The following is a 22,889-nucleotide window of genomic DNA, read 5'->3' on the forward strand; positions in this document are numbered from 1 at the left end:
GCAAAACTGTAAAAAAACAGGCAAAGAAACCAAACAGCACAATCCTAGGTATGTCTACTCAGAAGTAAGCATCATTAAGTTCAATAGGACTTACACCCAGGGAAGTGTGCAAAGGACTGCAATGTCAGTGGATTAGGTCAAACCACGGCACTGCATATTTTCTAAGAAAATAGGAAATATTTTATTGGCAGGACATAGGGCAAACTGCCCAGCTGCCCTACAAGTGTCAACATTTCTAGTTTGACTTAACAGGGGCAAGTGAGTGGAAGAAAGGGTCAGTGACAGTTAGAAGGGGAAGTGACAATGTGTTATACAGGTTCTAATTTTCTCTTGGTCTCTGCATGACAAATTATATATTTAACCAATAATCCTTACTCTGTTGCTGTAGCACACTGACAGGCATCAACTGAATATTTCCTTACCAAACAATTAATGTTGTGAATAAGACGTTGGGAAGTATGGCTTCAACATTACTTTAATATTAATTTCTGTAACTTCAAAAACATTTACCCAAAAACTCATATTCTGCCCTTGAAACTTTTTCCTATTCCAGCTTCTAAAATGAGTGGGATGAAATAAAACACAGTGAACAATGAAAGAGTTCTGTATATGGAAAACTCTGCTTTCATCCAAATCTTCTGACTCATACTTCAAATGCCAGTGCAAAGAGAGGAGTTGCTGGGCTTTTTGAAAACTGCATTGTGACATGAAAACAACAACATACAGCAGAACTACCATTTAGGACTAGAATGCTAAACACATTCTGTAACAGTGAAAAGTATTATTCAGAGATGTAAATGATCTATATTATCATAAAGAAAAACTACTTAAAACACATAAAAATAATTTCATTATGCAAAGTATAGAAGTTAATTTTCTTAAAACTTGTAATATTTATGTAAGCCATCAACAAAATGTGACTGAATGATGATAGCTACTAAAATGAGCTATTGTAAGATGCTAGGCATTTTAATGGATTGGTTATGAATTAAGAAGAGGAGGCAAAAGCTAGATGAAAAATGCACACTTCCATGCATGGCTGGCCCTACCATGAAGCCATGTTGATGTGGTTTGCATTAGGGTAGCTGGTGAAGATAAGGGCCTTCCCCTCCCCTCCAAGTCGACCACTACCTCCCTCCAGATCACTGTGGACACAAGCTACATTAATTTGCTGCCCACTTGCTAAATGCAAGTGAGAATTGGATCATTCCCTTCATTCCCCATGTCCTGACCTCACATGGGGTTAAACTGTGAAGGAAATGCATTCTTTTCAACTTTGAATTTCTTCTCAGTTGCCCTTGTTGTTCTGTTAACTACTGCCCAAACTGGGCCTAATCCACTTGGGCTGTCATCCTGACTCACTGCAGAGCATGTCACTCATTTGCAAGGGGACTCTCCCTGCCCACATTCTCCACCAGTTGTCACACCCCACCCTCACCCAAGGGGGCTTCCCCTGGATGGGTTGTCACCTACTCCCCCTGAGGATTGTTAGAAGGGGTTGTGTCCATGACCTGACTCTTTCAGCTCAGGTTGTTGGAATCTGGCCTCTAATTCCTAGCACCCAGTCCCCCTTCAACTGCCTTAGAGTGGGTGGGGAGGGGGTTTACTGTACCCTCTGCCTTCTCCAATACAGGAAGAGATTGTGCCTCTGCATCAGCCTCCCCCCACCCGTTCCCTCCTCCTCATCCCTGGCAGGCTGTCTTATCCTCTGTTTGTGCAGCCCTTCCCCCCACCTAGTTTCCTTTCATTCCTATCACCCATCCTCTGATGCCTTTCCTCTTGGCCTTGTTTCATGTAGATCCCAGGCTGAATTGCTACCTTCCCATCACAATTGTTGCCTCTTGTGGAAGCAAGTATGCGTTATTCTTCCTCAATGTGGTGGCTAAGGTTGGCCTGGTGCCCATAAACTGTGCTACTCTTACCTTACCTTAAGAAAGGTGGAGGCCAAACCCTTGCTGGTTGGAAATCCCCTGTTATCGCTGCAAGGGCTGTCACTGTGAGGCGAATCCATTCTCGAACAGGTAGCAACATGACAGAATGCTATAAAATTATGCATGGTGTGAATAAAGTGGATATAATTTTTTCTCCTTCTGTCATAACACTAGAATTTGGTGTCACACAACAATATAGATTGGCAATATGGTGGATGAGATAAAATACTATTTATTGTAATTCAATTCTAATAATGAATGGAAATATATATATATCTTATATAAATATATATCTTCAACCTCTCCAGACTGAGAGCAAAATCCAAAGTCCAGCTGAAATGTCTGCGTGACTTCCTCTTTGCCGACAATGCAGCTGTCACTACCCACTCTGCAAAAGATCTCCAGCAGCTCATGGATCGTTTTAGCAAGGCCTGCCAAGATTTTGGACTGACAATCAGCCTGAAGAAAACACAGGTCATGGTTCAGGATGTGGACTCACCTCCCTGCATTACAATCTCTGAGCATGAACTGGAGGTTGTCCATGACTTTGTGTAACTTGGCTCAACGATCTCCGACACTCATTCTCTCGATATCGAGCTAAACAAGCGCATCGGTAAAGCAGCTACCACGTTTTCCAGACTCACAAAGAGAGTCTGGTCCAACAAGAAGCTGACGGAACATACCAAGATCCAGGTCTACAGAGCTTGCGTCCTGAGTACACTTCTGTACTGCAGCGAGTCATGGACTCTTCGCTCACAACAGGAGAGGAAACTGAGCGCTTTCCACATGCGCTGCCTCCGACGCATCCTCGGCATCACCTGGCAGGACCAAGTTCCAAACAACATAGTCCTGGAACGTGCTGGAATCCCTAGCATGTATTCACTGCTGAAACAGAGACGCCTGCGTTGGCTTGGTCATGTCGTGAGAATGGATGATGGCCGGATCCCAAAGGATCTCCTCTATGGAGAACTCGTGCAAGGAAAGCGCCCTACAGGTAGACCACTGCTGCGATACAAGGACATCTGCAAGAGGGATCTGAAGGCCTTAGGGATGGACCTCAACAAGTGGGAAACCCTGGCCTCTGAGCGGCCCGCTTGGAGGCAGGCTGTGCAGCATGGCCTTTCCCAGTTTGAAGAGACACTTTGCCAACAGTCTGAGGCTAAGAGGCAAAGAAGGAAGGCCCATAGCCAGGGAGACAGACCAGGGACAGACTGCACTTGCTCCCGGTGTGGAAGGGATTGTCACTCCCGGATTGGCCTTTTCAACCACACTAGACGCTGTGCCAGAACCACCTTTCAGAGCGCGATACCATAGTCTTTCGAGACTGAAGGTTGCCAATACAATACAATATATATATATAAAATGGAATGGTTATTAGTTGCTCTTGCTATATGGAACCTCCAGATGAGAGGCAGTTTTTATTCATTTCAGTCAGTGAATTTAGATGCTACTTTTAAACAAAGAGTTCTCAAAGTGTTGTTCAAAAGAAAGGAATGAGACAGCTCTCTGCCCCAAACAACTTACAGTCTAAAAGAGACAGAGGGAAACAACAGAGAAAAGGGAGGTGAGGTGGAAGAAAGAATAAATGGGGAAGAATATGAAAATTGAATACCATATGGTGACAAGGGGGGGATGGCACCCTGTTACCACTTCCAAAGCTTTGATTTCACTCTTTGGGATCAGCCTGCCATTTGCAACAGCTGGGGGGGACTGGACATTGCCCAACTCAGAAATGGCCTCTAGAACCAAGTGTTTCAAATGGGGGGGGGGAGGTCCTCTTGATTAAGTCTGGATGGAGGAAACAGCTCCCTCTTTGGCGTCTTCTCCTCTTTCTCTGGCTCTGACAGCTGATGAGCCACAGTGAGTGGTTGCTACTGAGTTGATCCTATGGGGCTTGCACTAGACCTGCCAGTGAACATGCCACTGAATACCAGTGGGGACGGACAAACAGAAGAAGCCCTCCTTATGGGCTTTCCAGAAGTCTCAGACTAGGCACTGTAGGAAAGGGAATGAGGAGCAAAGTATCTTAGATTTGATACAATAGGAGTCATAAACATACCAAACAAATAAGTTTTCTTTAAAAAAAGAATAGGTAGACCTATGCAGACCTGAAAGATTTTTCACATGTCAGAAGACGGATCTATGTATTGAAATGTGAAACAAATAACAGAATCTTCACCAAGCGCCATAGGGATTACACCCAGGAGACTGGAAACTCCAGTCCAGTCCAGACAACTCTGTTTACACCCTGTGACTGCAATCTTACACGCAGTGCACAATCCTAACCAGGTTTACTCAGAAGTAAGTCCTACTTTGTTCAATGGGGCTTATTCTCAGGAAAGTATGGTTAAGATTGCAGCCACAGTTGTCTGGGGGTAAATCCCACTGAACTCAATAGGACTTCTAAGTACACATGCTTAGGAATGCACCATTATTTTGGCAGGATCAGGCTTCATGTTTGGTTGCCATCCCTGACACTATCAATGTCAATGAGGTGAACACTACTGCAGGTGGATTTAAACCTCCAAGATTTGTCCAGGCAGGTTCATCATTACATTTTATTGTAATTAACGATTGCAATAATGATACAAAAAGTCAAACTTTCATACAGCTGCCCTAAAGGGCAGGAGAAATATAAATGTAATAACAATAACTTGTGTTCAAGAGTAACAAAGAAGCTAAACTTCTTGCTACTTAATTCACAGAGTAGCAAAAGTTTAGCTGCAGGAAATCCCTTTCCCAAGGACAGCAAAAAAACTAAATGAGAAATAAAGAGGGCCACTTAACCCTCACCTGGACTACAGCATCATAACTTCTGTTATGCATGTCTACTCAGAAGTAAGTGCCATTAGAGTCAGTGAAGCTTACACCCAGATATGTGTGGACAGGATTGCTGCCCAATAGCCCAATCTTAGGCCTGTCTACTCAGAAGTAAGTCCCATTAGAGTCAATGAAGCCTACTCCCAGGTAAGTGTGGACAGGACAGCAGCCTGGGGCTTTGGGTTTTCCTGGGTTCCATGAGGTTATGAGGCAACAATACTATCCACACTTACCTGGGAGTAAGCCCCATTGACTGTAATGGGGCTTACTTCTGAGTAGACATGCAAGGCTTGGGCTCAGCTTCCCTAGAGGGGACGGGTTCACTTACGGCTGCACTGCCTGAAAGGGGACCTGCGAGTGAGGCGCGCCCACGGCGTCCATCGGGGTCTCAGAGCTCCCGGGCGCGAGCGTGACGAAGGGCTGCCCTCCCGCACTCGCAGGTCACGTGCTGCTGAGACACCGGGGCCTCGCGGGGAGTCACGTGGTGCTGCGTGAGGGGGAGGGGCGGCGGCGGATCGCCCGGCTTGGCGCGCGCCTGTAAACAGGTAACATGGCGGCGGCTGCGGGAGCGGTGGCCCTGAGCCTCTTCCAGCGTCAAGCGGGATTGGCTGCGGCGGCCGCCGCCTCCGCACCCCGCTCCTCTCCTCGCCGCCTGAGCCTGAAAGCGCTGGTGCCGGGGCGCCGCTCGGCGCTGCCCTCGGCCGGGAGAGCCTACAGCTCTGAGGCGAGGGCGGGAGAGGAGGAGCTGCGGGTCCGCTACCTGGACGACGAGCACAAAGGTAACACTTGGCGGGAGCGGGGGGGGGGGCTCGCGGGGGTCACGTGCCCCAACTGTCACGGAGCCTTCTCAGCCGGGGGCAGAGCGCGAGCCTCGGCTACGGTCGGGCGCCTCGCGCTGGGGCCTCCCTGCCGTCGTGCGGTTGGCTGCGGAGACTCCTGGAAGAGGCGCGGCCCCTCCCGCTCTGCCCAATCAGCTGGCGGCTTTCGGAAGAAGGAACGCGCTGGCCCTTTAAATGCTTCAGCCAGAGGCGTGGCTGGAAAGACGCGCACCCATTGGGTGCTCTCGTGCACCGTCTGCCCTGGGGCAGCCTGAAGGCGGTCTGCCGTCCTGTCCGCACTTACCTGGGAGTAAGCCCCATTGACTGGAATCGCGCTTACCTCTGAGTAGACATGCATAGGACTGGGCTCTAAGGCTGCCATCCTGTCCACACTTACTTGGGAGTAAGCCCCATTGACTCTTATTGGCGCTTACCTCTGAGTAATTGTGCATAGAACTGGGCTGTCATGCAGTGTTTTTCAACCAGTGGTACTGGTGCCACTGGTGGTCCTTGAGGGAGGGTGCCTCGTGGCACTCAAGAACCCAGACATCCACCACCAGGCAGTTAGACCTGCAATGCAACATGACAAACAGTAATAGAAGGCTCAGCTTGGCGGGCAGAGCTCCAGTGCCTGCTTCTTGCTTGCTCATAACCCCCCCCCCCCACAGCCTCTTACCAGTGTTTGGAGTCTCACATATAGTGTCCCAACCTGGAAGTAACTGGTGATGACATCATCAGTTACTTCCAGTGGTATTTCCAAAATGCTGGTCTAATAGAATTAAGTGTTAACGTTTGATTCAAAGGTGTTCCACCATCATGACCTTCCTTCCTTCCTTCTTTCTTTTTTAGCGTTTGGATTGGAGTTTCATTACTGTTCCTTCATTCCTCTCTTTTCTAGCCCCTTTTCTCATTTTTGTTTAGGAAACCGATGTGTGACTATCTCCTGAGGCCACAGCAACCCTGCTGGGGAGACATAAATTCTAGATCTGCATTTGTTTCCCCCCTCAAAATAGTAATAACACAAATTTTGAGAACTTTAGAACCTTATTTTGGTTATTCCTCATTAAATAAAATACTGGTTCTAGGTAGCATAACCATTCTGTAGTTTCAATATTAATTTCAGGAGGTGGATTCACCGCTATTGGGTGTCATGGCACCCAGCCAGCCAGCCCAGAGAGGCCCTGCCAAGACAGGCAGAACTATATTCCATGATTAAAAGCAGAGGGCCAAGACAGCCCTCTTATTTGACTAATAATCCATTCATGTTAAGTGGCTCCTCTGCAATGGATGCACTTCAGGAAAGAACATAACAAAATATTAAGGTGATCTCTCCCTTCCCCTCTTTAGTTGTATGGTGAGACATTGTTGGGGGGGGGACTCTCTACACCAGTGTCAATTATCTGTCTGCCTCTACACCCCTACTGCGGCTGGAATGCTGCTTCAAAAACTATCTTCTGTCTCCCCTTTTCTCAGACCTACAGAGCCATGATGAGCAGGAGCTGCTTAGAACAGGGGTGTCAAACTCCTTTCATACCTGGGGGCCGAATGGCATTCATGATGCCTGCTGAGGGCTGGAAGTGATGTCGTTAGGCAGGAAGTGATGTTATTAAACAACTCATAATGAAAAATAAGCACTTTTTCTCACTTAGGAATTCATAAATTACAAATGACAAGAGAAAACATGCAAATCTTTATCATATTTCAAGATATGAAAGAGCCCAGTTTTCATGGGGGCTGCCCTTTTAGCAGTAACACCTCAGCACTGCCCAGCAATTGAGAGCCTGAGGGCTGGATAAAAAGCTTCCGTGGGCCGCATCTGGCACCCAGGCCTTATGTTTGACACCCCTGGCTTAGAAGGTTTCCATTTTCCACTCCCTTGATTCTTCCTCAACACACTTCCCTCTGAGTATACACAGCCATGATGTTAACAAGAGCTGAAACATCCTTCAAAGATTGTCTTTGAGTCCACTCCTTCCCTCAAACACACAGATCTATGAAATTAAAAGCTATTTCTGCCCAATGTTGTATATACACAACAGGGACCAAATGTGTTCACCTGTGGGCCTGGCAGAAATGTAAACACATTGCTGTTGGCTGAGGGCCCAATCCTATCCAACTTTCCAGCACTGGTGCAATCCCATTGCAGCCCTGAGGTAAGGGAACAAATGGAAGAGGGAATGTTGACAGGTGCAACTCAACATGGAAGGGTATTAAAAGCTGCACTAGCCAGAATTCCTTCTTCTGTACAGTGGTTAAAGGTACAGGCATTGTGTCCTCCATTGTATCTGGTCACCCTGGCAAAGCACTAAGGGCCCATTCCTACCCAACTTTCCAGCACGGGTGCAACTGCAATGCAGCCCCAAATGGTAAGGTTCCCATACCTTGAGGAGGCCTCTGTGACTGCATCCCCTCCACAGGATGCAGTACATGCCCCATTGGCACAGCTGCACTGGCACTTGAAAATTGGATAGGATTGAGCCCTGAGACACAAACAAACACTTGCAGTTGCTGATTGGTTTCTCACCCACAAGGTTCTGTTGGAGGCAGTCAGATGCCCATTATACAGTGAATAACCTGTTGTATAGTGAACCTATTTTGCTGCACAGAGTCCATTGTAAAGTAATTTGATCAAATTGTGAGGCCATCATTAAGTGGGGACCTACTGTACAGGAGGATGTGTTAGCCTAACAGAAGGGCGGACTGAAAAACTCATTCTCAGACACAAGTGAGAACCCATGGAAAAATGATATTACATGGTTGAAAAGGAGGCACTTGTGGTTAAGTGAGCTGTTTTGGTCCTCTGCTATTATTTGACTGATAATCCATTCATATGGATCATACTCCCCTCGATTTGATGCACCACATGAAAGAAGGTGACACAGAATACAGAACATAACATAGAAAGGTAGTGGTCTCTCCATTTTCCCCCTTAGTTTTATTGTGGAGCATTTTTTGGGGGTGGGGGTGGGGGGTAGCATAGCAGTGCCAATTATCTATCCTGCCTCTATGAACCTCTGATGGCAGCCTCACTGCTGGGTTAAGGAGAGGAATGTTTCCTGAGCCAGACTCACTGACATAGAGAGTCTCCTGACATAGACTCACAGCCTGGAGTGGCCCTGCTCAGGCAGGGAGGGAAGCAGGATCTTAAGAACAGCCCCACTGGATCAGGCTATAGGCCCATCTAGTCCAGCTTCCTGTATCTCACAGTGGCCCACCAAATGCCCCAGGGAGCACACCAGATAACAAGAGACCTCATCCTGGTTGCCTCCCTTGCATCTGGCATTCTGACATAGCCCATTTCTAAAATCAGGAGGTTGCACATGCACATCATGGCTTGTAACCCATAATGGATTTTTCCTCCAGAAACTTGTCCAATCCCCTTTTAAAGGCATCCAGGCCAGATGCCATCACCACATCCTGTGGCAAGGATTTCCACAGACCAACCACATGCTGAGTAAAGAAATATTTTCTTTTGTCTGTTCTAACTCTCCCAACACTCAATTTTAGTGGATGTCCCTTGGTTCTGGTGTTATGTGAGAGTGTAAAGAGCATCTCTATCCACTCTGTCCATCCCCTGCATAATTTTGTATGTCTCAATTATGTCCCCCCTGAGGCGCCTCTTTTCTAGGCTGAAGAGGCCCAAACGCCGTAGTCTTTCCTCATAAGGAAGGTGCCCCAGCCCAGTAATCATCTTAGTCGCTCTCTTTTGCACCTTTTCCATTTCCACTATGTTTTTTTTGAGCTGCAGCAACCAGAACTAGACACAATATTCCAGGTGTGGCCTTACCATCGATTTGTACAATGGCCAAGCGAGACTATGAGGAACGCATGGCCAGCAACATTAAGGGGAATAATAAAAGCTTCTTCAAATATGTTAGAAGCAGGAAACCCGCCAGAGAAGCGGTTGGCCCTCTGGATGGTGAGGGAGGGAAAGGGGAGATAAAAGGAGACTTAGAGATGGCAGAGAAATTAAATGAGTTCTTTGCATCTGTCTTCACGGCAGAAGACCTCGGGCAGATACCGCTGCCCGAACGGCCCCTTCTAACCGAGGAGTTAAGTCAGATAGAGGTTAAAAGAGAAGATGTTTCAGACCTCATTGATAAATTAAAGATCAATAAGTCACCGGGCCCTGATGGCATACACCCAAGGGTTATTAAGGAATTGAAGAATGAAGTTGCAGATCTCTTGACTAAGGTATGCAACTTGTCCCTCAAAACGGCCACGGTGCCAGAAGATTGGAGGATAGCAAATGTCACGCCTATTTTTAAAAAGGGAAAGAGGGGGGACCCGGGAAACTATAGGCCGGTCAGCCTAACATCTATACCGGGTAAGATGGTGGAATGCCTCATCAAAGATAGGATCTCAAAACACATAGACGAACAGGCCTTGCTGAGGGAGAGTCAGCATGGCTTCTGTAAGGGTAAGTCTTGCCTCACAAACCTTATAGAATTCTTTGAAAAGGTCAACAGGCATGTGGATGCGGGAGAACCCGTGGACATTATATATCTGGACTTTCAGAAGGCGTTTGACACGGTCCCTCACCAAAGGTTACTGAAAAAACTCCACAGTCAGGGAATTAGAGGACAGGTCCTCTCGTGGATTGAGAACTGGTTGGAGGCCAGGAAGCAGAGAGTGGGTGTCAATGGGCAATTTTCACAATGGAGAGAGGTGAAAAGCGGTGTGCCCCAAGGATCTGTCCTGGGACCGGTGCTTTTCAACCTCTTCATAAATGACCTGGAGACAGGGTTGAGCAGTGAAGTGGCTAAGTTTGCAGATGACACCAAACTTTTCCGAGTGGTAAAGACCAGAAGTGATTGTGAGGAGCTCCAGAAGGATCTCTCCAGACTGGCAGAATGGGCAGCAAAATGGCAGATGCGCTTCAATGTCAGTAAGTGTAAAGTCATGCACATTGGGGCAAAAAATCAAAACTTCACATATAGGCTGATGGGTTCTGAGCTGTCTGTGACAGATCAGGAGAGAGATCTTGGGGTGGTGGTGGACAGGTCGATGAAAGTGTCGACCCAATGTGCGGCGGCAGTGAAGAAGGCCAATTCTATGCTTGGGATCATTAGGAAGGGTATTGAGAACAAAACGGTTAGTATTATAATGCCGTTGTACAAATCTATGGTAAGGCCACACCTGGAGTATTGTGTCCAGTTCTGGTCGCCGCATCTCAAAAAAGACATAGTGGAAATGGAAAAGGTGCAAAAGAGAGCAACTAAGATGATTACGGGGCTGGGGCACCTTCCTTATGAGGAAAGGCTACGGCGTTTGGGCCTCTTCAGCCTAGAAAAGAGACGCTTGAGGGGGGACATGATTGAGACATACAAAATTATGCAGGGGATGGACAGAGTGGATAGGGAGATGCTCTTTACACTCTCACATAATACCAGAACCAGGGGACATCCACTAAAATTGAGTGTTGGGCGGGTTAGGACAGACAAAAGAAAATATTTCTTTACTCAGCGCGTGGTCGGTCTGTGGAACTCCTTGCCACAGGATGTGGTGCTGGCGTCTAGCCTAGATGCCTTTAAAAGGGGATTGGACGAGTTTCTGGAGGAAAAATCCATTATGGGGTACAAGCCATGATGTGTATGCGCAACCTCCTGATTTTAGGAATGGGTTAAGTCAGAATGCCAGATGTAGGGGAGAGCACCAGGATGAGGTCTCTTGTTATCTGGTGTGCTCCCTGGGGCATTTGGTGGGCCGCTGTGAGATACAGGAAGCTGGACTAGATGGGCCTATGGCCTGATCCAGTGGGGCTGTTCTTATGTTCTTATGTTCTTATGGCATTATAATATTAGCTGTTTTGTTCTCAATACCTTTCCTAATGATCCCAAGCATAGAATTGGCCTTTTTTTTTACTGTTGCCGCACATTGGGTCGACACTTTCATCGACCTGTCCACCAGCCCCCCAAGATCTCTCCCCTGATCTGTCACAGACAGCTCAGAACCCATTAGCCTATATGTGAAGTTTTGTTTTTTTGCCCCAGTGTGCATGACCTTACACTTACTGACATTGAAGCGCATCTGCCATTTTGCTGCCCATTCTGCCAGTCTGGAGAGATCCTTCTGGAGCTCCTCACAATCACTTCTGGTCTTCACCACTCGGAAAAGTTTGGTGTCATCAGCAAACTTTGCCACCTCACTGTTCAACCCTGTCTCCAGGTCGTTTATGAAGAAGTTGAAAAGCACCAGTCCCAGGACAGATCCTTGGGGCACACCGCTTTTCACTTCTTTCCATTGTGAAAATTGCCCATTGACACCCACTCTCTGTTTCCTGGTCTTCATCCAGTTCTCAATCCATGAGAGGACCTGTCCTCTAATTCCCTGACTGTGGAGTTTTTTCAGTAGCCTTTGGTGAGGGACCGTGTCAAACGCCTTCTGAAAGTCCAGATATATAATGTCTATGGGTTCTCCTGCATCCACATGCCTGTTGACCTTTTCAAAGAATTCTATAAGGTTCGTGAGGCAAGACTTACCCTTACCCTTACAGAAGCCATGCTGATTCTCCCTCAGCAAGGCCTGTTCGTCTATGTGTTTTGAGATTCTATCTTTGATGAGGCATTCCACCATCTTACTTGGTATAGATCAGGGGTGCTCACATTTTTTTGGCTCGAGAGCTACTTTGAAACCCAGCAAGGCCCGGAGATCTACCAGAGTTTTTTTTTACAATGTTCGCGCCATCATAACATATAACATGTATGTGTACAATGTATGTTGGTGTACCTTGAGCCCCACTGAGTATAACAGGACTTACTCCTGAGTAGACATGCCTAGGATTAGGCTGTGAGGCTGCAATCCTAGCCACACTTACCATTGAATACAATGGGCCTTACTCCCGGCGTTTCCTCCCAGAGGCACCTGAAGGGGGGGTCGGCACTCCGCGATCTACTCATTTTGCCTCGCGATCTACTGGTAGATCGCGATCCACCTATTGAGCACCCCTGGTATAGATGTTAGGCTGACCAGCCTATAGTTTCCCGGGCCCCCCTCTTTCCCTTTTTAAAGATCAGTGTGACATTTGCTATCCCCCAATCCTCTGGCACCGTGGCCGTTTTGAGGGACAAGTTGCATATTTTAGTCAAGAGATCAGCAACTTCATTCTTCAATTCCTTAATAACTCAACTTAATAACTCAACTTAATAACTCTTCCAAAGTAAACAGTGGCAGGATACGCTGAGAACAGCAGTAGGTCCAGCTGCAGCCATGGAGCCGACTGAAGAAACTGCTAGTCAGCCTTCTGAGCAACAGGCACTGATAGACCTATGCAAGCAAAGGCTTAATAGTGGATGATTCAGCCCTGGCCGTCCTGTGTGGCTGTGCTGGTAAACCAGGGTTGACAGGCAAGGATGTTGACAGGGATGCTTCGCCTTCGGTATGGGCTTGAAACACCAATCTTCCAGAATGGAGGGAGTTTACTAGGGACAGGGGAAGGGAAGAGAGAAACTAGAGGGCAGGGCCTGGAAGGACAGGGGGCAGGAAAGGGTGGGCAGACTATTTAAGAGTAGGAAAGGTCAAGGATGAGAAGTTGAAGGCAGGCGCTAAGGGCTGGGCTAGTAGGCCTCTATAACCTAAGGAAGCAGGGTTACCTCACAGCAGAGGAGGATTGTAAATCTCCTCCCTGCCAAAACTATGAAGCCTCACGAGGGGATAGTCCCCGAGTCTGCCTGTCCTCCCCCTTGCTGGTGGAGCTCTTGGATAGGAGCTGATAAACTACATTTCTGCTTACTCTTGCTTGTAAGTACAGGTGTGTGTATCCCCCCCATATCCGCAGTTTCACTTATCTGTGGTTTTCAAATTTCCACCACTGCAGTCATGACTCACTTCACTTTGTTTACAAGCACTTTGCAAAGGGGAGCTTTTTCTTTCTTTTGCATTGGAACAGGAAGTAGACAGTGAGAACCTAGATTCAGCAGTGCTAGAGGAATGCTACAGGAAGTGATTGTGAGAATGCTAACAGGAAGTTTGAGTAGGGTTTGTTGCTATCCATGGTATTGGGTATCCATGGTAGCAGTAGGAACCTATCTCCTGCAAATTCCTGGGGTCTCCTGTAACCCACATTACAGTCAATAGGATGTTATTCTGAATAAGCAGAACTGGACTGCAAATCTTTACTGCCTTGTTTATAATTGAAAGGTGGGTTTGCAACTCTAATAGAAATTGATGTTTAGAAATTTCTTCCTAGTGAATGTAAATATTTTAAGTAAGTGTAAATAAAGATTTCCCCAGAATTGTTGTGATACGGATATAGAGTATTGAACTGATTCCTGATATGTTGACTAGGAAAGGTCATTGGGTCATTGAGTCCATCAGCACCTCTCAGTGTATTCATATTGTATCTCAAAAGGTTATCCTGAGGATAAAATGGGAGGAAGTGTGTATGCTGCTCTGAGCTTCTTGGTAGAACAGTGGGATAAAAAATGTGTTATAATTCTAGGCCAGGGGTGGGCAAACTTTCAACGTTAGGGATCCTGGACCTTTAACAATTGCATAGGTGAGAGAATTTCAGCAGGTTCAGCTTGTCATCTGTGAGATGACAAACTGCACCTGCTGAAATTCTCTCTTCTATACAATTGTTCTATACAATTATCCCTGTTCTAGGTGATAGGAATCCTGATCTATATGGACATTGCTCCAACAACATGCTTTGGGTTCCTTCTGCACGCTATTATATACCAGTGCTCTCTTTCCCATGAAATATTTCTGTTGTTCAGAGATCATATAGATGCACTTCAGGATTATGATTTTTTTCCAGAGCAAGAATCCCCTCTGGCTCTAGCTTTTCTCCTTTTTCTCAGCAAGAGTGATTCAGATATAGTAGAAACTAGGAGTTTGCTTTGTATTTTCTGGATGCTGTGAGAGAGTACTGTTCTCTACAGTAGCTCCTCTACTGAAGTACGTTCAGTTTATGAACATTCAAAGATATGAATGCTGGGGAAAGCTACGAAGCAACCTATGGGAATGTTGCTTGCTTCATGTTGCCCTCTAAGTGGGTACACAAAACATACCTGAACAAACACACTGTTTCTGTTGGAGCTGGACAAAAAGCAGGAATGCAGTTACCAGAATATGTACTTCATAAGCCATTACTGTATTATGTTTTAAGCAAAAATCTTGCTTGCATGATTTTTTTTATTTAGTTGGACTCTACTAAATAGTGATGTTTGTTTAAGAACAAAATGGCTTACAGACCGACCACTGGAATCTAATTTGTAAGTAGGGGAACTTTTGTACTTGTTGAAATACAAATTTGAGTAAACTGTACATCTCTTATGCTGAATATCTCATCAAACCCAATGCACAAAATTAGTGATAAAGTGTACAGTATTTTCCTTTAGATGTCCTGGGCTGGTGAAAAAGTGTCAATTTTGTTTTTTCTATAAACTTAAATAATTTTTGTATGATTGAAGTTTTTTAGATGCATCACCCATAATCACTAGGGGTTTTTGTCTACTTTTTGTTGAAGTCTCTGATTTAAAAAAACAAAACCCCAAAAACACAGAAATGGGGGGGGGTGGTGTTAGGGAGAAAGGGAAAGAGAAAGAATCTTATTCCACTAAACTGACCTGATTTTACACATTTAATTTTTTTCTCTTTACAACCCAAGCTAATCTTCCACCTTGCTTGTATGTTTTTCAGTTGTTCTTGTGCTTAAGAATAGATCTCTTATTTTTAAGTTACTTGAAGTTGGAAGTATTCCTACATTCCGAAAGAATGTGAACAACTACAGCTGGGGAAATGTGTTAGGGCTCGTATACCTCATGCCTGGCATTATAATGTTGCTTTAATGTTAACAATTCTGCCATGATATACCAAGTGGTTTTACATAGGAAGACTGTGGGGGAGTATGTATTTTAATAACTTGCCAAACCTGCAGAAGAAGCATTGATATTTAAGCAATATGTGTATGCAAACATTTTCATAAACTGATTTTAAATTATTGCACATTCTACTCTTATTCTTGCAGTGACGGAGTGTGCACTATCTAGCCAGGTCAATGATGTAGGCCAGGGGTGTCCAAACCTTTTGGCAGAAGGGCCACACCATCTCTCTGACACTGTGTCGGGGGCTCGGGGAGGGGGAGGGAAGAATTGATTTACATTTCAAATTTGAATAAATTTACGTAAATGAATATATTACAGATGGGACTTATGTGAATGAATGACGGTCTTGCAATAGTTCAGGACCTATAAAAGGCCTTGCACAAAGCAAGGCTGGCCTTTCCTTTGCTGCTGCATCACAGTTGTGAAACAGCAAGCAGTGAAGGGAGCCCTCATGCCACAGCTCATGCAAGAAGTTGAACAGTCACCCTCACATTGTGTCAGGCCAGTGCAGGCTCCAGCAAGTCTCTGGAGGGCCAGAGGCTCATTGGATACTGGGGGCTTTCCGCGAGCCGGATTAGGAGTCCCCGAGGGCTGCAAGTGGCCCCTGGGCCAGGGTTTGGACACCCCTGATGTAGGCTATTGACTATATGTCTAATACTAAATAGTGTATCCAAACAGGCTGCATTTTTGCCACTGGATACTGTATGAGTTGCTTTGAAAATTGTAGCAGTAAGCCTCCTTACATAGTCGATTGATAATATTTTTTCTTCTTCTGTATATAGGAATTGTAGTACTTGGAATAAACAGAGCGCATGCAAAAAATGCACTTAATAAAAATCTTATAAAAATGGTAAGTGGGTGAATCTTTTAATCTTTTGCAAATATGAACTACTGACAATAAGTGTTGATAACTTGTTCACTCTTTCTCTATAGATAACAAAAGTTGTGGAAGCTTTGAAAACTGACAAAAAAGTACGGACGGTTATATTTCGAAGTGAAGTTCCTGGGATATTTTGTGCTGGTATGTAAATCTAATATTACTAATTTAATTTAGAAATCCATAATGAAATTTACTAGAGATGTCTGAGAGTCTGAAATCTTTTTTCAGCAAGCTCTGCCATTTTGGACAACTTCTGTATTTAAGCAATCCTTTAAAAACAGCTATAGACAATGCTTAATTTTTGGTGGACCTATTGTAATTTGATTTGTGTTAGTGCTTTCTTTGATTTTCATTTGGTATACAATAGTCATACTCCCTGTGGTCATTCTGAACCCTGCAGAGGCTGCAAGTGGACACATGGGGCCTCTGTTGGCCTCTGAAAACCCTCCAGAGGTGAGGGGAGCAGAGCTCACATTACCTTCAGAAGGTGGGGGCAGCATAAGAACATAAGAAGAGCCCGACTGGATCAGGCCATAGGCCTATCTAGTCCAGCTTCCTGTACCTCACAGCGGCCCACCAAATGCCCCAGGGAGCACACCAGATAACAAGAGACCTGCATCCTGGTGCCCTCCCTTGCATCTGGCATTCTGAAATAGCCCATTTCTAAAATCAGGAGGTTGCACATACACATCATGGCTTGTAACCTGTAATGGATTTTTCCTCCAGAAACTTGTCCAATCCCCTTTTAAAGGCATCCAGGCCAGATGCCGTCACCACATCCTGTGGCAAGGAGTTCCACAGACCAACCACACGGCGAGTAAAGAAATATTTTCTTTTGTCTGTCCTAACCCTCCCAACACTCAATTTTAGTGGATGTCCCTTGGTTCTGGTGTTATGTGAGAGTGTAAAGAGCATCTCTCTATCCACTTTTTCCTTCTCATGCATAATTTTGTATGTCTCAATCTTGTCCCCCCTCAGGCATCTCTTTTCTAGGCTGAAGAGGCCCAAATGCCGTAGCCTTTCCTCACCCTGTATCCGTGGATTCATGTATCTACAGGGGGTTTTATAACAGAACTTCCACAGATACAGGGTCATGCCTGTATCTGAAAGATGCTAGGATTTCACAATTTTGGTCAGTGGTGGTGTCAGTCCCCCTGAGTGCATCACCTAATGCGGTCCGCACCCCCTAGCAATGCCACTGGTTATTTAGCTTCTGTAATATTACTATTTTCAAAATGGAGAGGTAAACTTGTAAAAGGATCCCAGTATAGTACTTTGTGAATGTAGTAATACCTGGTATAATGCTGTAGATATATTCCTGGAAAACAGTGCTGAGTAAAATAGCATTATCAGAGATAATCATTACTATTCTGATGTAGTACTATTCATGGTACTGCTTTCACCAGGACATTAACTTGAAGTCAGCTGTGGTAATTTACACTGCTGGTATTACTCCTCCAACCTGGCAGATAACAACCAGGTTGTGACTCATCTTTGGAGTTAGGCTTCCTGTTGAAGAAAACAGCTAGGGTAGATTATCTTGCCCTCTGTTTCCTCTCCCAAAGCATTTCCTGGTAGAAAGCAATTGACCACATGTTAACCAGGTTATACAACTTTTGGCACAACAATAATCCAAATGTGCAGCTTTTGTTGGCAGAAAGTATTTCATTGACAGCTGTATTCTGCACCAAACTTTTAATGGATTTATGGATTTCAACTTTTTTCTTTTTTGTACTGTAAAAAATTACAGTTGGGACTAAGAATGCACTAATGAAACAGTGTTATAGGAGTATGTGTTGTAGAAGTAGTGTGCTTGCGTGTTTAGATTTTGTTTTAGTGTAGTATAGGAGCAGGGTGATTGGGTTGAAGGTTCTCAGAAAAGGTGGATTTTGTGGAAAGATTTAAGAGAAATAAGAGTGATAGCAACTGAAGCGGACTGGAGGTCGCTCCAAGCATAAGAGGCAGCAAGAGAAAAAGAGATGATTGAGGAACTTTTGGAGAGGAACTAGGTAGCTAAAGCCTCTCTCATCTCCATGGAGAAAAATAAAATTGGACACTAGGACAATACAAAGAAACTATTCAAAGGGGTAACTCAGAAGCTATTCAACACTAATCCTCCAAATGCTTTAAACACAGAAAGCATAAAATTGGTTAGTGCTAGTTAGGTTTCATTTTCAATAATGAACTCTAACTTATTCCTGAAGGCATCCCTTTTTTCCAACAGGCTTATCAAACTAAGATTGGTAACAGGCAAATGGCGTGAAAATTTGTAATGAGTAGCAATTTGTAATGTTACAGCTCTGGAAGTTACTGCATTCTTCCACCTTGTCTCTTGACCACTGTTTGGCACACAGACTAGCCTTAGGCCTTATTTGGCTTAAGCATCTTCCATAAGTGAATAAAAGCTTATGTAGTTGTACTTTACATCTTTAATGCTGTTGAGCAGATGCATTGGAACCATAATGCTTTTGATCAGAGGCACTGGAGCCATTTCCAGGATTGCTGTGGTGTAGATTCTTTTGTGGTGAGCATCCTGAAATGGAGATGTAATTGATTGTCAATTCTACAGAATCTTTCCTCTGGAATTTTTGATCTGGAATCCTTCAAGATCAAGAAGCGTGTGTGTGTGTGGGGGGGGGGGTATTTCAAATATTAAAACACTTTTATTTCCTTTCACTTTTATCCAGTCAAATTCCTCCCATCAGAATACACACTCTGTTTCAAGTCGTAGTCTTGAACTAGACTTGAATTGAATTAGTGAACTAAGGACAAATCTAGCCAGTAGTGATGATTGGAAAGAAATGAATTGTTTTTCATTTGTTGAACTTTGGGCTAAGTAGTTCTGTTATGGGAAGTTATTTCAATTTTTAAGTGTTGTTTATAATATTAACAATAATCATGTTGTTCATCTCTGAATGCTACTTTTTACTCTTGCTGTGACACATAGATTAAGGGTGCAATCCTAACCCCTTATGCCAGTACTTTCCAGCACTGATGTAACGGTGCTAATGGCACACATAAGGTGTGCTGCATCCTGCAGTTGAGTATCACTCACGGAGGCCTCCTCAAAGTAAGGGAATGTTTGTTCCCTTATCTCAGAGCTGCACTGCCCTTAAGTCAGTGCTGGAAAGCACTGACATAAGGGGTTAGGATTGCGCCCTATGTTTTATTTTAATTCTTCCACTTTTTAAAAACAAATTTTCTGTGCTCTTGGCGAAGAAAAGCATACTTTGTACATCACTAGATTTTTGTCATCTTTGGTTTTTAATATATGTCAGCTATTTCTGTAACAGAAGTGGGATGATTATATGAAATGGTTGAGTCATATTTAATTATGCATACACGTGCATTTGGTCTACGAAGCATAAAGACTTTTTTTCTTTATTCAGACAAGAGGTTTGCTTTCAGACTAGGTAAAAAAAAGACTTCAATAACTGACTTTGATTCCCCCCCCCCTACACTCATTGTAGGTTTAGAAGTCTGTAACAGCTGTTATGGAGTATTCTTCTTGAGGGGAACTTGAACATGAAATTTGAAATACAAAATCTGTTTGTTAGTTGAACAAATTGAATATCTTGGATTCACATAACTAACTCTCATTTATGCTTTAGGAAGGAGTTACTGTTCCCTTTCAGATTTTCTATTTCAAAAAAATTCATTATTTTGTTTTCTCAAGTATACTTTTCATAGCACTGCAGTAGTGGGAATCTGTGTTCATATTTATGCCATCAAGATTCACAGCACAGTCCAAACTTTGCACTGTGGCAGGTGCACCGTTGTAAAAGCACCATGCATAAAACACTTTTAAACTGACTCGAGAGGATGCGGCACCAGTGGAAAGGGTTGCTCTGGCCCACTGGCGCCACATCCAGAATTCTGGCTGCCAGTACAAGGAGATGTGGTGCAGGAGTGGTGCAGTAGTGTGGGGATGGGGATGGGGATGGGGCATTTCTGGGCAGGGAGTGGCAGAACAGGCCTTGGAGGGGGTGGGATTGGCAGAGGCCTTCTCCATCATATTCTAACATCTCTCCCGGCATTACTCCGGTGTGGATCTGAGAAGCCCCACAGGGTAGGCTGGGGCTTGACGTTGGGTAAGGGAATAAATTTTCCCTTATCCTGATGAGATCTCCAGCCACCTTACCTGCCCTGGATACAACGCAGACCATGTGGCCTGGCTTCGCTAGTGCAGTTTAGGATTAGGCTGTCAGAAGTTTGTTATTTTGGATTAAATTATTCATTCAACAAAGGACCGGTGTCTTGTGTTAGGTGGTTGAAGACACGTGAAATTTTCAACTGTGGTGTGGTTCTCAAACTTTTTATGATGGACCCACTTTTTAGAATGACAATCTGCCAGGACCCACCGAAAGTGATGTTCTTAACCCGGAAGTTATGTCATGGCCAGAAGTGCATCATCAGTTTAGGCTTCCAAGCTATCAGGCACAGTTCCGATTACATAGCGCGCTTGTGCTGTTATTTTGCACATCTTGGAATTCAAACTTTCCTGCTTGGAAGTCAAAGGAGAACACAGACTTTGATCCTTCTCCAACCACACAGCCCTCCCCTCTTCCCAGCATCCCATTTTCCCATCTATTCAGGGCAAAGCACCATGCCTCTCTCCCACTGGGAGCCCGCTCTGCCCAGCAGCTCTGTACCCTGTATTTTCAGCTCTGTATTTTCAGTAGTGGCTGAGCTAGGTGCTGCTCGCAACCCACTTGTAGGTCCCAGTCCACAGTTTGAGAAACTCTGATCTAATTGTCAAATGCCCTCTCCAAGGAGGATAGTTTGACTACCCAGTAGTGTACCTACCATTAACTAAATGGAGCAAATACTCCAGTATGGAGTCCCACGCCCCTCCAGGACCATGTGAAAGCCTCTCTGAGGCTCCTGATGTCGTCAGAAACTGTACTTCCGGTTTGCCGGAAGCACAGTTTAAGACATTGGGGAAGGAGGCTTCTGCGACACATCCTGGAGCCTTGTGAGGCTCTGCAACATTTTGGTGGGGGGATTTGTGTGCGGGGAGGACATGTGAGGGGGGTGCCATTGCAGACCTTTGAACAGGCGCAGGGCTGGGGAATTCCACCACTGTGGCTACCTTTCTGCTTTTGTTAGCAGTGTGTTGCTAAAATTTGGCTATTTACATGAGTTTGATCTGATTTCATTGCTGTTGCGTTTTAGCTTTAGTTCCCTTTGTTTCTTGTGACTATAGAGCAGCCATTTTCAACCACTGTGCCGTGGCACACTGGTGTGCCACAAATGGCCCCCAAGTGTGCCGCGGGAATTAGGGAGAGAGTCATTTATCAATAGGACCATTGGGAGATGTGAGCCCCCATTGACAGCACAGTGTGCCTTGTCAATTGTCAAAAAGCTGATGGTGTGCCTTGACCATTTTAGTGTCTTCCCAGTGTGCCACGAGATGAAAAAGGTTGAAAATCACTGCTATAGAGTTTTATTTCTGTTCTAAGTTGATTTTTTCTAAACTTCATAATTGTGAACCACCTTGAATGTCTATTAATGGAAAAGCAGAATATAAATGTTTTACTAAGATTTCAATCTTATACAGCACATGCTTATCTGGGATTATGTATTAAATTCAATAAGACTTAGAGCCCAATCCTATGCATGCTTATAGTTAATGGGGCCTACTCCCAGGTAAGTGTGGATAGGATTTCTGCCTTACTTCTGAGTAGACATGCATAGGATTGCACCATTAACAAATGGACATCCCCATAGTGCAGTTCATAGTTTTCCTAGGGCACTTGAAAAACCTTGCCCACTTACCAACTGTTGTGATTCAGGTGTGTTTTTTTTTTTTTTGTCTTGTGGTTGCCTATTACTTGCCCTTCTGGAAACTTGGATCTTTTAGACCAACCTCTTGCCTTCTCACAGATGACTTTAGAAAGAAGGGAAATTCTGGGACCAGATGCGGGTGTCTTATTTATGTGTTTTCTTGAAGTATTTCTCCTATCTTGGGTCAGGTATGTTATAGTCTCATATCTTGGCCTAACCGCCAAACCCTGCCAGGTCCTTACTGTAGGAAAATGCACAGAACATTAAGCTTTTAGAGACATGGCAACAAGTGCAGGCACACCTGCGTTGGCATCTGGACACATCTAGAAGCCTCTGCCTTGTTCTCGTTAAGTAGAAGCCTCAGACTTTTGACTCATTGTTTAGTATTGTGAACAAGATAAGAGAATGGAAAACCCCAGCCTGTTGTGTATTGTTTGAGAGGGAATAAAAGCCAGAGAAGGCTGAATCCCAGTGGCCTTCCTTCTGCATCTCGCTTCTATACATGTCTGTCGTCTGATTCTTTGCTAGGAAGCTAGCCGGGAGGACGGACTTCTCTCTCAATCTCATACCGTCCTACTTCCGGCTCAGCTCTCCCTGCATCAACCCTCTGAATGAATGTCTCTCATTGCTCTGACTCCTTGCTGCTCTAGTTCTAACTTTAAAACCCTCAGAGTGCTTCTGCTTTTAGCACTCTCCCATCAGGCACCAAGGTTCTAAGCCCTGGGTGCTTCCCAAGTAGCATTGCACTGCTACACTTACGATGGCGCTAAAGTTTTTCTACCATTCTGTAGGCTGGGCATTCTGGTACAAATAGCCAGAGGCGCAT

General features: G+C 44.9%; 1 protein-coding gene across 2 annotated transcripts in view; it reads left to right on the forward strand.

Annotated features, from left to right (window-relative positions):
• Positions 1-5,252: 5,252 nt before the first annotated feature.
• AUH (AU RNA binding methylglutaconyl-CoA hydratase) overlaps positions 5,253-22,889 on the forward strand; it is a 48,644-nt gene continuing 31,007 nt past the window's right edge. For both annotated transcript variants that reach the window (XM_066614961.1, XM_066614962.1), the window contains exons 1-3: positions 5,253-5,530; positions 16,179-16,246; positions 16,330-16,417. In XM_066614961.1, coding sequence (XP_066471058.1) covers positions 5,302-5,530; positions 16,179-16,246; positions 16,330-16,417 — 385 coding nt within the window. In that variant the 5' untranslated portion in view covers positions 5,253-5,301. The remainder of the gene's footprint in view (positions 5,531-16,178; positions 16,247-16,329; positions 16,418-22,889) is intronic.

This window comes from Tiliqua scincoides, chromosome 2 (assembly GCF_035046505.1).
Source record: "Tiliqua scincoides isolate rTilSci1 chromosome 2, rTilSci1.hap2, whole genome shotgun sequence".
NCBI lineage: Eukaryota > Metazoa > Chordata > Lepidosauria > Squamata > Scincidae > Tiliqua > Tiliqua scincoides.